General features: G+C 45.3%; 1 protein-coding gene and 1 long non-coding RNA gene across 4 annotated transcripts; both read left to right on the top strand.

Annotated features, from left to right (window-relative positions):
• Positions 1-453: 453 nt before the first annotated feature.
• si:ch73-139j3.4 (tetraspanin-19) lies at positions 454-3,980 on the top strand. Of its 2 annotated transcripts, none has more exons than XM_037074279.1 (8): positions 454-708; positions 979-1,057; positions 2,351-2,463; positions 2,611-2,685; positions 2,880-2,978; positions 3,061-3,258; positions 3,380-3,463; positions 3,585-3,980. In XM_037074279.1, exons 1-8 carry the CDS (start codon positions 643-645, stop codon positions 3,801-3,803), a joined length of 933 nt encoding a protein of 310 aa, XP_036930174.1. In that variant the 5' UTR covers positions 454-642; the 3' UTR covers positions 3,804-3,980. The 2 variants fall into 2 exon arrangements, with proteins under 2 accessions (XP_036930174.1, XP_036930175.1); XM_037074280.1 differs by having other exon boundaries at positions 662-708; positions 979-1,070.
• An 8,296-nt stretch (positions 3,981-12,276) lies between these two features.
• On the top strand, positions 12,277-14,875 carry LOC119006467. Of its 2 annotated transcripts, none has more exons than XR_005070806.1 (4): positions 12,277-12,422; positions 13,354-13,422; positions 14,250-14,311; positions 14,715-14,875. It is a non-coding gene; the product is annotated as an uncharacterized LOC119006467 (long non-coding RNA). The 2 variants fall into 2 exon arrangements; XR_005070805.1 differs by having other exon boundaries at positions 14,681-14,875.
• Positions 14,876-17,081: the final 2,206 nt, after the last annotated feature.

Raw genomic sequence — 17,081 nt, 5'->3', positions numbered from 1 at the left:
AGTAACAACATGGAGAAGAATGTGGGAACGAGGCCGAGCTGTGACCTCAGGGTCAAAGGTCACAGTGAGCGTTCGTATTATTTCTCATTAACGAGCCACACTGAGGTCTGAGGACCCTCCAGGGTCCCACACTGGAGGACCTGACGGAGGCTCTGGGCCTCTGAGTTCTTCCTTCTTTTAATATTTGATCCAGTGACAGAAACACACACACACACACACACGTTGTTCTTGTTTTATATAATTACAAAGTAAAAAACACAAACGACACAACATGTCAGTAAAAATGCAGACACACGAGCTGATCTCAGACCAGCTGACTGTCAGTTCACTCATCCTGTTCATCAGCAGCTGCAAGGCATCATGGGAAATGTAGCTGATGTACATGCACATTGTGTGTGCGTGTGTGTATGTGTTTCCATGGAGACGGTTGGATCAGGTTAATGTTTAGAGACAATAAGGAAATGAACTCTGATCTGTTGTTGCAGCCAAGACAGTAGCTGAGACATTCTGCTTGGGAACACGACTGAAGAACCTGCTAAATAGAACCAGAACTCACACAGACCGGGACCTGAAGTTGGACCTGAAGTTGGACCTGAAGCTGGACCTGAAGTTGGACCTGAGGCTGTTCCTGAGCGAGGAGAGATGAAGTTGGAATTGAAGATTCAGCTGCTGCAGTTCATCTCTCATGTGTTTAACTCCGTCTTCCTGGTGAGGAAACTTTCACTTCAATCCTGCAGAAACCAGAACGTCACCACAAAGTTCAGAAACTAGTGAAATCAGAAGTCTAAAGAGAAAACCGTCTCAGTGAAATACAGGTTTCACAGGGATGCTTGTCTTCTGTCACAGCGAGACAGCAGCTGATGTCACAAATGTCTGAGAGCCAAACGAAACAAAAGACTGATGACGATAAGAAGTGAAGTGTGTGTTCTCTGGCGACAGACACTGACCTCTGACCCGACCTTTGACCTCTGCCTGCAGGTTCTGGGTCTGAGTGTGGCGGGCTGTGCAGTCTGGATCCTGTTTGACAGAGGGACCCTCTTGACCTTTGTGTCCTCAGGTAATGGCTGCAGGTAAAGGAACAGTACAATTTTTACTGATGATCCAGGATGTGGTTAGCCTAGCTTAGCATAAACACTGGGAGTGGGGGGAAACTGTTAGACAGAAACGCAGCCCTGTGATTGGTCCATCTGTTTCACACCACAAACAAACAAACAAACAAACAAACAAACAAACCACTAGAGTTCACCTTGAACTGGTGTGAGACCACCTGAGACTGACAGCCTCTGTCTCTGTCTGGTTAACGAGCCAATACACCTGAGGTCACTGAACCAATCAGGTGAAACCACCTCAAACAGTTAGCTTGACCCTACAGCTAGTTATACATTAGCATTACATCTGACAGGTTAGCTTAGAGCTAACTGCACTGTGATAGGTAGCTACATGCTAAAGTCAGTAATAGGTGCGTTCAAGTTGAACGAAGTCGGACACTCTCTCTTCCTGTAGACGTGACGAGACTTGGCTGAGCTCGCGGTGTTTGCCTTCCTCGTCTGGGAAGAAGTGGAGGGAATTTAAACTCCATTAATGTTTGAGGAAAATCAACAACACTTTTAACAAATAAACATAAGATGATGCATTTTCTTATAGCAACATTATTCACAATGAGTGAAATACATTTCACTGAATGAATTAAATACAATAATCAGAACAGATGACTGAGTCAGATGTCTGGTCCCGCTGCGCATCATCACACGCAGAATATCTCAGAAAGATTCTTTGTATTGTTAATGTGACAGGAACAGACAGAGTTAATAAGAGTGGACAGAACAGATACTGTAACACTGGACACATCAGTTCACCACTTCTCCATCATCACCACAAGGTGACAGAACTGAGCAGTTTATTGATGACATCTGTCAGGGTTGTAGCATTAGATGAAGGATTTTATAGGTTTATTCGTGTTGACTGTCCCACAGGTGCGGCCACACAGCTGCTACTGAGCTGAAAGTATGTGATATTTGGTGATATCTGAGTAGAAAAGAGGCGCTTATGGATATGGAAATTCATCAAAACACACGTCATACACGTCATCGTAGATAAAAGCCAGTTAGGGCAAAGTCCTGACGTCATGAAGGTGGGTCTAGACTCACGCAGCACCTGGAGAGCAACTGCTCACCTGCTCTGCAGCCACCTTGCTCCTCCAAGCTTAAGGTCATGTGACATCGTATGTGGAGCAGAAACCATCCAGGTCATCATGGACACATTTTAACCAGCATGCATCACGATTTAGGCAGCGCTGTGTGATCTTGAACTCACCTAGTGATGATGTGTGTGTGTGTGTGTGTGTGTGTAGATGAGCTGCGCACCGTGGGGGCGGGGCTGCTCCTGATTGGAGGAGTGGTGGTGCTGGTCAGTCTCATTGGCTGTGCTGGAGCAAGTGGACAGAACCGACTCCTGCTGCTGGTGGTGAGTGTCAGCTGTAACCTGAGAAGTAACCCCAGTTCTCTGAGCACTGACAGGAAGTGAGGCTCGTTCACATCATCAAACATGGCGTCTCCTTCAGTGTTGTTAGTTTAATGAGGCTGAGAACTGAACTCTGCTCCGCCTCCTCAGTACCTGGGCCTCCTCATCGTTCTGGTCCTGGGTCAGCTGTTCGTCACTCTGCTGCTGCTCATCAACAGAGACAAGGTGAGGCTTTTATTTTGGAAGGTGTGGAAGTCAGAGACAGGTGAGAATGCACTAGTAGTGTTTGAGACAACATGTGAGGTCATTATGTTGTGATGTTGTCCTGTTGTTGTTTGTGTGTATGTTGTGATGATGTCGTGGTGTGTTGTTGCAGTGGTTGTCAGTTGTGTTTACGTGTGTTGGTTTGTCATGATCAGATTGGACAGAGTCTAAATGACACAGTTGATGACATCATCAGTCTGTACGGGCAGAGCGGTCACAGGAAGGACCAGCTGATGGACGACATACAGACCCATGTGAGTGTCCACAGGTGGTTCTGTTCCCGGTGAACCCATATGGGCGGATCTTGATAGTGACTGATTGGTTCTCTGCTGACAGGGCCGGTGCTGTGGCAGAATGGGCCCCTCTGATTGGCTGAAGAACTCTTACATCGACAGTCTGAACCTGACCGGTCCAGACGTTCTTCCTTGTTCCTGTTTCAGAACGGTTCAGCGCAGCTTCAACTCCAGCTGGTGCTCCGACCTGCCAACCCTCCCTGACCCGCAGTACGGACGAGGGAACGGCTCGTACCAGCAGGTTCTGTGACAGGTCCACACACACACGCACACACATGTTTATGTCTGATTGTGTTAAAGAACTTTATTCTGTTTCATTCAGTTTTTGTGTGTGTGTGTGTGTGTGTGTGTGTGTGCTGCAGGGCTGTGGGAAGGAGCTCAGTGATTGGCTGCAGGAGAACGCTCTGACCATCGTGGGTATGGACGTGGGTCTCATATTAATCCAGGTCAGAACAGCGTCCTGGACCGTCCTGCTGCTTATTATGGGCTGTCAGGAGCTCAGCAGCCTCTCTTCAGCTCCAGGTGTCTCACCTGTCTGTCACCTGTCTCTCACCTGTCTGTCTGCAGCTGCTTCAGTTTGGCGTCATGGTGATCCTGTACCGAGCCTTTAGCAGAAAAGCTGCTTTGAAAAGAACCCGGTCCCTGGTGGACACTGACCACGCCCACTTAGACCACGCCCCCGAGGATGACTATGCAGAGCAGAACTATGGTTTTGTCAATAATGACGATGGATTGGTAGACTCCACCCACCCACCATATCACCATGACAACCAGAACAACAGATAGCTTCTCTGGCGGCTGAGGCTGCAAACAGAACAGGACCTCAGGGTTCTGGACTGCAGCTTCAAAATCAACCTGTAATAAAATCTGTGATCGTGAGATTGTCTTTAGACCGTTTCCAGGCAGAACCAGTGAACACGTTCAGTATCATGAAATAAAATCAGCTGATTATTGAAATATTCACTCAGTGTCAGTTTTCAGTGTGTTCGTCAAAGTTAGTAATGATCGACTGTATTAATTCATCTGAAAATGAATGTGACCCGACCCGGACACAAGACATGCAAGGAAATGAAAAATCCTAAAATCCTTAGCTCAGCTGGTAGAGCAGCGTCCCGTGTGCAGAGGCCCGGGTCGAGTCGGGTCGGCTCCTCTCATCCTGGTTCCTGTCGTCTCTTCAGCTGTTCTGTCGATAAAAACTCAAACACTCAGGAGAACAAAGACTCAAACATTACAAAGACCAAAAGGGTACAAACCTCCAAGAGCTGGGACAGACGAAGACCAGGCCCAGGCCCAGGCCCAGGCCCAGGACCAGGACCAGGGGACCAGGCCCAGGACCAGGGGACCAGGACCAGGCCCAGGATCAGGACCAGGACCAGGACCAGGGGACCAGGCCCAGGACCAGGGGACCAGGCCCAGGACCAGGATCAGGACCAGGGGACCAGGGGACCAGGCCCAGGCCCAGGCCCAGGCCCAGGACCAGGCCCAGGACCAGGGGACCAGGCCCAGGACCAGGACCAGGACCAGGGGACCAGGCCCAGGACCAGGATCAGGACCAGGGGACCAGGCCCAGGACCAGGCCCAGGACCAGGCCCAGGACCAGGCCCAGGACCAGGCCCAGGCCCAGGCCCAGGATCAGGACCAGTACCAGGCCCAGGACCAGGCCCAGGACCAGGGGACCAGGCCCAGGACCAGGATCAGGGGACCAGGCCCAGGACCAGGCCCAGGACCAGGCCCAGGACCAGGCCCAGGACCAGGATCAGGACCAGTACCAGGCCCAGGCCCAGGATCAAGGGACCAGGCCCAGGACCAGGATCAGGGGACCAGGCCCAGGCCCAGGACCAGGACCAGGACCAGGATCAGGACCAGTACCAGGCCCAGGACCAGGATCAGGGGACCAGGCCCAGGACCAGGATCAGGGGACCAGGCCCAGGACCAGGCCCAGGACCAGGACCAGGATCAGGACCAGTACCAGGCCCAGGACCAGGATCAGGACCAGGATCAGGGGACGCTTGACAAACAGAACAGATGAGGACTGTTGATGCTAATAAAACACCACATGATTCGAACACTATTATTCTGTTGGCTGACTATCAGAACTCTGACACAAACAGAACCATCATATTGGACCCGACAAACATTCGGAAATTATGAATCCACATTATAATGATGTTTTTAAGGAGAAGAGAGTCTGAAGATGGCTGATTTATTTATTTCAACATATTTTATTTATAACTTTTTCTTTTACCGAGGACAGACTGGACTCATCAAACCTCTCCTGTCACATGACGGGATGCGGAGAACATAGAATAATAATAAATAAGATAAATATTGAATAAAATAGATAAATGAAAATGATAAGTAGAATAGTAATGAATAAACTAATACATCAAATTAATGAATAAATAAATAAATAAATAAATAATAAATGAAATAATAATACATGAAATAAATGACAAATAAAACAAAAACCTCAGCCAGACAGATGGAAGCGTTTCCCTGCTCGTCCATTTATACAACTACACTGTTTAATGTGATAACAAATGTTGACCTGACATGTAAAAGTCTTTCAGGTGTCTGTGTTGAGATGGAGCGAAGGACGGGCTGCCATGTCTGTTTAAATCTACCTGCTTTCCCTCATAACTTATACCGGACCTTTTCCATGTGAAGTGTTCTGCAGAACTGTGAGCCCGGCTTCAGAACATGGGGAGAGCTCTTTGGTCCAAACCTGCATATTGGACCAACAAAGCTCTGGAGAGACTCGGGGACTGTAAAATTTCTGTTTCTGGGTTGGGAGGAAGACTATGTTGGTATATAGAAGAGTCTGGTACAGAACCAGAACACATGAGCGGTGATGTAAGCGTGTGAGTGCAGTTTAACTCGATGACCTCCTGCTGGATTCATGAGGATCCATGTCGAGTGTTTCTGTGTTGAATCAGCGTCTCTCAGTCTTTGTTTCATGTGTCAACTTGTTCTGATGTTTGGTTTCACTCTGACACTGGACTGGACTTCACACACACATTACATCTACAAGCAGCAGAGTTCTGTTCAGGTTTGTGTTCTTTGAGCGCCCTCTACTGTACTGCATCGAATAAGGACTGAAACTAAAACATGACACAGGTCAGTGAAGCTCCCTCGGCCCAGTGGAAGAGCAGGGTGCCCACCAGGCCCAGGTTCAGTGGATCGGTCCCAGGACAGAGGGGACGGTCCCAGTGAAATGTACGAGATGTTTTGTGTCAACAGACAAAAGAGTTCTAATACAGAAAAAAAAAATATAATCATCATGAGGATAATCAGAAACTCTTTATTCCAACGTTTAGCTAGACTTTACACGGATCACAGCCTGATCTGAATCTGTTCATCTTGGTCTGTTTATGTACATGAAGGAAAACGAGTCTATAAAATCTCCACAGTCACAATACAATATAAGATATAAGTCTGAACGTCTAATGTTGGACAGTAAAAGGCATCAAGCTGAGCATCACCAACGTATTTTAACTGATATTTTGAGGTTTTAAGGTCCCTTGAAGTTTAACATATCTGGCATTTGACGCTCAAATGAGTAAAAACCGAGTATAAACCCAATACTTACATTTAAATGCGAGATCTGCACCACTTGAGGTCACCATTATTTATTTATTTACTTCTTCTCTTTGGGCGCGCAATGAATCTTGGGCAGTTTGTAGCCTGGAAGGATCGTAGCGGTGTGTCCTCCAGCAACAGGCAAAAGAAGGAGGCGTTTGTGTGGAGCATTTGGAGAACTCTTTGAATTGAGACAGGCTTCATGCGGAGTCGTGACGTGATCGCACTTCAAATAAGCACTCAGAAGGATGCTGCCCCTGAACTGAGACACAGCCACAGACTAAATACAAAGACACTGATGACCAGACGAGGAACAGGTGAGGAGAGAGAGGAGGGAGGAGGCCGGGTGTGCTAACCAGGGGGAAAGCACAGAGGAGAAAACCTGGAGAGAACAATACTAACAGACAGAGGGAAGAACACAGGAAAACACAGGAGAACTTAAAGGACACAGTGGGACAACATAAGACACAACAAGACATGATACAAAGACATGGACATCAAATACAGGCAGATACAAGACAAAAAAAACATAATCTGAGCATAACACAAAGGACAAGAATCTACAGTCATGACAATTTGTTCAATTTGTTACCAAGATATGGACTTAAGGGAACATTTCTGAAATGGATAGAATTATTGTTAGCAACCCTTCAGCACGTGTGATGACGAATGATAATTCATCAAACCTGTTAACGTGGGAGAGGTCGACCCGTCAGGCCTGTCCTCTCTCCCCACTACTGTTCATTCACTGTGTCGTTGTATGCAGACAATGTGATCCTCTTTTTGTCAAACTTATCCAACAGTGTCCAGACATTTAATTAATATATTTGGTCAGTTTTCTGGATACAGTATTAATAATGCAAAATCTTCTACACGTATCTTGAACAAAGATGAAAGAACTAATCTAGTTATAAGTGCATCCTTTTCTAACGTGAGGGAGGGCTTTACCGATCTTGGAATTAAGATTACCCTCCAAATTAAAACTGTTGTTGAAGCAAACTATGACCTGTTGATGAGAGAAGTACAGGACTTACTGGAAAAATTGTCAACAATGCCAATATCATTGACTGGCCGGATCAGCATAATTAAGATGACTGTCTCGCTGAAATTCTTGTATTTGTTTCCATCACTCCCAATACCACTGCCAAAATCCTTTTTTTAAAGAAATCAATAGTGTATTTTGTAGGTTTATCTGGAACAACAGAAAACCTAGACTAAGACTCAGATTATTGTATTTTCCATATGATGGGGGTGAATAACCAGTTTACAGTGGAACTACTGTGCTCACACACCTCCAGCATGGGTTTAGATTGAACAAGCATCAGTATCTAAGCTGCCATTAAGCCTATATTTATATTCAGCAGATTTTAAAACTTTAAAGAAAAAACCAACACATCACTTTCTTAAAAACTCTATTGATAGATGGTTTAAAGCTCATAGACATATTGGTGATAAACCCCCGTCTCTCAATTTTCACTGGTTTTCAGGTTCGGGCCGACAATGCTGCAAATAATTGGAGACTTATGTGTTCAGGGCACTTTACTAACATTTAACGAGCTTTCTTTGAAACATCGAATTCCAAAAAAACACTTTTTAAAGACTTACAATTGAGGCACTTCATCTCATCAAAGCATCATCAGGCTGCACATGAGCCACCGCTGTACAAAGGTACTTTCATTCATTGTGTATGAGAATGTCCTAAGCTGGTAACTTTTTGGAAAATGATTGTCTGCGCTCTAAGTAAAATCACAGGTATTTAGGTACCCTGCGTAGCAAAACTCTGTATTCCAAACAGATTTCCCCAGATTGCTTTTCTGTTAACACTAAGTGTACGACTCTGATGATCTGTGGCCTCCTGCAGGCCAGGACGATGGTTTCTGTATCCTGAAGACAGACTGAAGAATCCTCTGCACGATCTTGGATTATAGAGATGGCAACATGTGTTACATTAGAAAAGTTAACCTGTGTAATTAGGGGCACCATTAATGGACTTTCTCAAGCAACAATAGATTATATTTATCTGTAAGGCGACTGAGTGGGATGACTTTATTCTTTTTATTTTTTGTAGTTGTATGTGTGTGTATGCAGCAAGGTCTGCCTACAGCTAGTGTGGTGTAGTGTGTGTCGATGTGTTTTGTATGTTCTTATTGAAAATCAATAAAAACATTGTCTCTGATTGGCTGCATCAGCTGACTTTCCAAATAAGAGCTGTGCAGTTTTGTGTGAGTGTTCAGTGCTGGACATTGAGTCAGGAAGCTCACACAGGTTTGATTCAGTTGTTTTTTATTATTCCAAAGAGAAAAACTGAGATTAAAATACATGAAAAACTAATAAAAACATCAGTTTTTATATAAAAAGTAGAGAACTACATAATAAATAACCATCAGTTAGGATGAAATAATCAAATATAATATTAATAAATACAAAAGGAGAGAAACTTTACTGAATATATAAAATATCATATAAATATATAAATACATTCATTAAAAAAGTCCAGATTTTATTCTACAAGGACAAAAAAACTGCTGAACGTCCACTTTCAACATGTGTCCTCCTCGTGTGTCCTCCTCATGTGTCCTCCTCGTGTGTCCTCCTCGTGTGTCCTCGTGTGTCCTCCTCATGTGTCCTCATCGTGTGTCCTCCTCGTGTGTCCTCCTCATGTGTCCTCATCATGTGTCCTCCTCGTGTGTCCTCCTCGTGTGTCCTCGTGTGTCCTCCTCACGTGTCCTCATCATGTGTCCTCATCATGTGTCCTCCTCGTGTGTCCTCATCGTGTGTCCTCATCGTGTGTCCTCCTCATGTGTCCTCATCATGTGTCCTCCTCGTGTGTCCACATGTGTCCTCGTGTGTCCTCCTCGTGTGTCCTCATCGTGTGTCCTCATCGTGTGTCCTCCTCGTGTGTCCACATGTGTCCTCGTGTGTCCTCCTCGTGTGTCCTCATCGTGTGTCCTCATCGTGTGTCCTCCTCGTGTGTCCTCATCATGTGTCCTCCTCGTGTGTCCTCATGTGTCCTCGTGTGTCCTCATCATGTGTCCTCCTCGTGTGTCCTCATGTGTCCTCGTGTGTCCTCATCGTGTGTCCTCCTCGTGTGTCCTCATCATGTGTCCTCCTCGTGTGTCCACATGTGTCCTCGTGTGTCCTCATCGTGTGTCCTCCTCATGTGTCCTCATCATGTGTCCTCCTCGTGTGTCCTCATGTGTCCTCATGTGTCCTCCTCGTGTGTCCTCATCGTGTGTCCTCATCGTGTGTCCTCCTCGTGTGTCCTCATCATGTGTCCTCCTCGTGTGTCCTCATGTGTCCTCATGTGTCCTCCTCGTGTGTCCTCATCATGTGTCCTCCTCGTGTGTCCTCATGTGTCCTCATGTGTCCTCCTCGTGTGTCCTCATCATGTGTCCTCGTGTGGAAACCAAACATTGTGTTGCTAACGTGATTGATGCTAACATGCTAACAGCATATCAGCCTGTTTGTGACCCGACAGCAGGACCTCATTAATATGCTGCTGTGATGTCACGCGTGCTGCTGACTGAGCTCTTGTCTGCAGAGACGTTTTCCTCCCAGAGGATTTATGGACTTTAATCAGAGATAATAAATATATTAATTGTATTTATAAACAAATACAATGTGTGTGTGTGTGTGTGTGTGTGTGTGTGTGTGTGTGTTATCTGAGCAGTGTGTGTAGCTGCTCCTTCCAGCACTGTAGACACTGGAAGGTTTCTCTGATGGCTGTGTAGAGGTCTGATGGGCGAGTCGGAGGAGATGGACAATCAGCACCAGAGTCTGACCCCTGCCACACACACACACACACACACACACACACACACACATACACACACACACAAACACACACACAGTGAGAAACTATCCTTTCAGAAAAGAGAAACATTTCTCTCTGATATGCAGGTGACTGTGTTTAAATCATCCAATCAGAGCACAGAGACTCACCAGGTGTAGCAGCACGTCTCTGTTGAGGATGAAGGCGTTACAGAAAGCTTCGCTGGCTTCGGCCTGCAGCTGCTGCGCACACTTCTGATGCTTCAACAGCTGTGTTGCCACCTCGGAGCTCTGCACCAAACCACATTCAGAAAAGACAGGATTCTGAGCAGCTGAAGCAGCGAACACAAGTCACAGATCTGAGTGTCGAGAAACGACAAATTCCACAGAGAGATGAACTGACTTGTGAGAGAGCAGCCTGTAGGGTCAGGTTAGGTCAGGTGAGATGGTGCAGGTGTGCAGCGTGAGGCGTACCTGTGTCAGCTGAGCAGGGCTCTCAGTGCAGTTCTGGACCAGGGTAACTTTCTCACTCATCGGGAAGGTTGTCACGATCTCCTGTCGGGGGATTACAACTGATTTATGAACTGTTGATTTGACAGATTTAAATGTACTCGATTCAAAAAGTTGTGACATGGTAAAAACAGTGAAGTTCGATGTTTTATCTCATTTTTCAGTTGGAACACTAACTGACAGTTATCATTTACAGAGAGATCAGGCCCCGCCCACTCACAAATATAAAACACAACATCTTGTGACTTCTGACAAGAGCCGCTCAGACGCCTGAACTGTCTGTAAAAATACTCATTTTTTTGACTGGAGCTTGGTGCTCTGTCTCACCGCCTTATGGAGGGCGCTGTCGTACTCGCACAGCGCCTTCTGCAGGTTCTTGATGGTGTTCAGCCGGTCAGAGACTGCTGGGTCAGTTGGTATCACCCGACCTGCTGCAAGCTCCGCCCACAATACCACAATCAGGTAGAACAGGTAGCCACAATGCACTGCAACAGAAAGAGGATTTATCATACAAAGCGAGCACGTCAGATAGCACGCTAATCTGTTAGCATGTTAGCAGTCAGATCTTGGCTGTTTATTTCAATTGTAGAAAATAAATCTGATTTACTAAAGTTAAAGGTGCAGCATGAAGCTTTGTAACAATAACAGCGATGACATTCTGTCAAAGACGTGAAGATATTTCTGCTGAAGCTAGTATGCTAACCAGCAAGATGCTAACCAGCTAGCCTCTTTCATCAATATCAACACCAACACTCCCCTTCGGATAGCTGCAAAGCTAAGTGAGCTAACAAGCTAACAGTTGCTACAGTCGTGGATCTATAAAGTGTGTCAGCAGCAGTTAGCAGCTTCTCTGGTGGCTAGCTGCCCCTGTGTGTTGGACCTATGAACTGACATACTGCACCTTTAACATGAAAACAGTTTTCAGACTTTTTCCAGTTTTTCTACCAACATTCAGAAGACATTTATGTGTATTTGAGTTTCTGTTGTGAATTTCTGTTGTGGATTTATGCTAATAAGCACAAGGTTAATGAGATGGCCTCATTATGTATCAATATGACATCAGACTGTTTGACAGTGAAACTGATGCAGGCGTCCAACTTGGGGGAAAGTGGGACTGATTACCTCCAATGGGGGAGGGGGCCCTCGAAAGGCCTGAAACAAAAATGTTGTTTTCATTATTTTTTTAAATTTCTAAGTAATTATTGTCATAACTGTCTTAAAATTGGCAGAATAAGTTGGATGAGAGACTTTACTCTGTATAAAAACAAAATAGTGGAGGCTGTCTGAGGCCCCTCTCCCCCCTCACAATACATAATGGTTCGGTCCACCGCTGCAGCTGCAGGTGCAGGTGCAGGTGCAGTTGCAGGTGCAGGTGCAGAAGATGTCTCCAAACAGCTTAACGAGCAGATTGGCTGCTGCCCATCAACACATGTCAACATTATGACATGATAAAATCAGTGAGTCTTAAACGAAAGGAAAAGGCAGAAAGGGACAGAAAGCGAGGAGAGGGAGGACAACTCCTCACACATTTCTGTCAGAAGAAAGGTGAGCACAGTTCACAGCTAGCACAGTTTAAGAACATTTAAAGCTAATAATAATATCAGCAGTTGTAAAGACTGAAGGCAGTCAGACAGCCATGAATCAGCAGGTTCCCCATCCTCAACTCACCCCTCATCAAGTGCTGACTGAAAGTTATTATTACAGGTAATCATTTCACATCACGATATTTAGCTCCTTTCCCAGTAAGCTAGCATGACATGTTTGGTATCAGCAGATTCATTTCACTTTCAAGATTTCTATGATGCTTATGGCTTAAATAATAATGTGATTTAGGCCAAGAACTGAGGTAGAGAATAACTCCAACTTTAAGATCATGGTGATCACCGAGTCTAATTGAAATAAAAATGTCATTCTGTTTTTCACATTAGGATGGTGAAATTATGTTAGAAAATAGACCCACCATTAGGTTGCAGTTTAATTTCTGGACTACAACAAGACAGTTTAATTTAAAGATATCATGATCAAAACAGACATACACTCTGTCACTGGGTTAGCAAACGAGATGGTATTTTTTCTTTAGCTTTGTCTTAAACCTTGGGAATGATGAATACTTAAATTAAGCATGATACTTCAGATACAGATACTCAATGCATCATCATCATCATCATCAGCAGCAGCAGCTGTCTGTCAGCGCCCTATAAAATAAAAATAGCCTATAATTCATATTTATTTCAGAAAATGATTTTCATGTATTAAAAACAGTTCTGAAATAAAAAGAGCATGTGTCTGTGTATAATATAATTCAGCTATCAGTACAACAGAGTGTTTGGTCAGCAGTTTGGGACTCTCACCTGCTGCAGACTGTGTGACTCAATACAACTCTCAGTACAATCACAGAAATGTTTACATTTTCTGGAAATCAGAAGATTAAATCGCAACAACCATAAAGTCTCATATATGTATTTATTCACTCCAGATCCAGAGTGACCAGCCGTGAGTCTGCAGCTGTGGAGATAAATCAGAGCTGCAGGACGACAAGGAGCCAGTGAGCAGTAACCAACTGTCATGTTGTTCTTATCACTAATCTGGGAATGATAGTCAAAAATATCATAAAATGCAGTTTTAGATAAAACAGCATCACATTTATTCGCCTTTTCATGGGGCCCAAACTCCCTGGCGGTGCCCCTGCTCTGATGACATCATTATGTATGATCTTTAATTATTAAAATAATTGGAACCAGAGCTCATGATTCATTTTAAAACAACGACATGAGAATTATCAGAGAATCACAGTCTGAAACATGTACATTTTTATAAGCTTATTCCTGTTGTGAGGAATAAGAAGAAGAAGGAGGAGAAGGTAAAAACTCACTGTTTGTCCTCTGGACTCTGGTGCTGTTGGGTCCGTGTGTGTGCTGCTGACGCCGGCTGATGTTCTGCCATGCAGTCGGCTGCTGCACATATATACGCTCAGTCCATCATGAATCAAGGAGTTCTGAGGAAACAGTCTCGGCTCTTCTCAGAAGGTTTGACATCAGTTTTTCTGCACATGAAGTTTCCAGGAGAGCAGAGATTCTGACTCAGAGTCAGTGTGAAGGTGTGTCCATGTTTCATCACACGACCCTCTGGCAGAGCTCACACCTTTATCACCTTCATCATCCATACTTCTGTTTGACCCCTCGCTTCATCCCCACGAGGTCGTCATAGTAACACATGTCAAACAATTAGTGATGTCATCACAGCACTCAAGAAAACAATACAAACGAACCCTGATGTCATCATCATCTCTTCACATCCTGTCTGCTTAGGTGTTTAGCTGGAACTACTTCCTGTTTTTATTTAGCTGTATTTAGATTTTTTCACGCTCCACAGGTGGAGGCAGGTGGAGGCAGGTGGAGGCAGGTGATCAGTTGCTGTTTGCTTCTTGTTTTAAAGTAAGTAAAATTCTGCTTCTCCCGTTTTGTTTCTGGAAAGATTTCATCACAGGAAACATAAAAATCATCTGATCATCTTCATCATCATCATCATCATCATAACTGTTTTCTGTTTAACTGTTCCATCGCTGACTCATCGATCTCAGTCACTCATTTACAGTCAGGCTGGCTGAACTCGTTAACTCTTCATCAGCTGATTCACAGTCAGCAGCAACACAACCTCTTAGCAAGGAAACGTGAAAACTCGCTGGGTAAAACTGTGATCACAGTCTGCAGGAGAGAACACATCATTAACTGATCTCAGACCAGATTTACAGTCTCGTGCTGTCCACAGGCTGCATGTTGATAAAAGGTTAAATATGTCCTCAGGTCAGGTTGTGTTCTCGTCCCTCTGTGACCCCAGCAGATGAGCTGTGTGGAGCCATCTCACCGTCACTACAGACACCTGATCCCATCTGATCCCATCTGATCCCACCTGAACCCACCTGATCCCATCTGATCCCACCTGATCCCATCTGAACCCACCTGATCCCATCTGAACCCACCTGAACCCACCTGATTCCATCTGATCCCACCTGAACCCACCTGAACCCACCTGATCCCATCTGATCCCATCTGAACCCACCTGATCCCACCTGAACCCACCTGATCCCATCTGATCCCATCTGAACCCACCTGATCCCATCTGATCCCATCTGAACCCACCTGATCCCATCTGAACCCACCTGATCCCATCTGATCCCATCTGATCCCATCTGAACCCACCTGAACCCACCTGATCCCATCTGATCCCATCTGAACCCACCTGATCCCACCTGAACCCACCTGAACCCACCTGAACCCACCTGAACCCACCGGAACCCATCTGAACCCACCTGAACCCACCTGAACCCATCTGATCCCATCTGATCCCATCTGATCCCACCTGAACCCACCTGAACCCACCTTATCCCATCTGATCCCACCTGAACCCACCTGATCCCATCTGATCCCATCTGATCCCACCTGAACCCACCTGATCCCATCTGATCCCACCTGAACCCACCTGAACCCACCTTATCCCATCTGATCCAACCTGATCCCATCTGATCCCACCTGATCCCATCTGATCCCACCTGATGCCATCTGAACCCACCTGATCCCATCTGATCCCACCTGAACCCACCTGAACCCACCTGAACCCACCTTATCCCATCTGATCCAACCTGATCCCATCTGATCCCACCTGATCCCATCTGATCCCACCTGATGCCATCTGAACCCATCTGATCCCATCTGATCCCACCTGAACCGCAGGAACATCAAAGCTGTGGCTGTTTTTAAAAAGTAAACTCTTGTGATCACCTGCATGTTGTGAACAAATATGAAAAAATATAAAACTGTGTGTTTGACAGTGATGACTCACTCTGAGGTCACACTCTCTCGCTCTGTCTGTCTCTCTCTCTCTCTCACACACACGCACACACGCACACACACACACACACACACACACACACACACACACACACACACACACACACACACACACACGACGTGCAGTTCGACTTCTTCTTGTTGGTAAAATTACTCGGTTACAAGCAAAAGTCCTGCATTGAAGTTTGCTTGGTTAAAGTTCAGTCACATGATCATGTGACATCATTATGATGTCACATTAATGTTCCAGCTGGTTGATGTGGAGCTCAGTTACTCGATTACTCAATTTCAAAATAATTTAGAAAGTGACTCAGATACACAGAACTGTATTGGAGTAAATGTACTTAGTTACTTTCACCACTGGCTCCTGTGGATCAGACGGCTGATGTAATCCCGCCCACACCGAGGCATTCTGGGTATTTATCTGCTTCCTGTGCTAAGTGTGTGTGTTTTGATTTTAAGGAACTGTTGCACCACAATCAGTTACAGTAACTGATCATTACTCACCTCCGGCCCTGGAAACAGGTATGATGACACCACAGGAAGCAGGAGGAGGTGGGCGGAGCCACACACCTGACTGAACACTCAGAGCTCAGGTCATGTCCTCACCTGTCTGAACCCTCCTGTGTGTGTGTGTGTGTGTGTGTGTGTGTGTGTGAGTGTGTGAGAGAGAGATTCTTCCCATAAAGTGCAGCTGAATATAGAAAGTGATGATGTCGTCTGATTTGTTTCCTGCAGACACAGAAAGACTTTGAGCTTCATGTTTAGCTCCGCCCCCAAACACTTTCATCATCACAGGAAAAGGAAAAATAACGACTGAGAAATGACAGATTTCTTGTGTTTGTCACGTGTCTGTGTGTGAGTGTCACTTCCTGTCAGCGTGTCTGTTGTCATGGTCACACAGTCTTTATTCGTCCATACATTTATTGATCATAAACCAGGATCACACACATTAATCAGATATTGATCTACAGCAGCTGATCATGACATCATCACAAAATACAGCTGTTTCACACTTTAACTTGCTCACTGAAGTTAAAAATAATTTCTGCTGTTAAAGAGTCCACAATTAAGTTCTGCTTTTGTAAACCGGACTCAGTTCACCCTGAGTCCACTTTGTTTAAGTGTATTAGCAGGACGCAGAAGATCGATCAGGAACCAGCTGTTTATTCAGTCACAAGAACTTTTTCAGTCTGAAGCAAATTTGGTAAAAAATCTGTAAAACAGAATTCAAAGAGAAAATCACAGGGGGCAGCACAGCTGCTAACTGCTGCTAAATGTTAGCTAATAAGCCATAGCTCAGTTAGCTATGGAGTCTGTCTGTGACCTCTGATCCCAGGAGGAGTATCAGTGAAGA

The sequence above is a fragment of the Acanthopagrus latus genome, chromosome 17 (genome assembly GCF_904848185.1).
Source record: "Acanthopagrus latus isolate v.2019 chromosome 17, fAcaLat1.1, whole genome shotgun sequence".
In the NCBI taxonomy this organism is placed as follows: Eukaryota; Metazoa; Chordata; class Actinopteri; order Spariformes; family Sparidae; genus Acanthopagrus; species Acanthopagrus latus.
The sequence above is the reverse complement of the archived record's forward strand: the minus strand, read 5'-3'. Positions and strand labels throughout refer to the sequence as shown.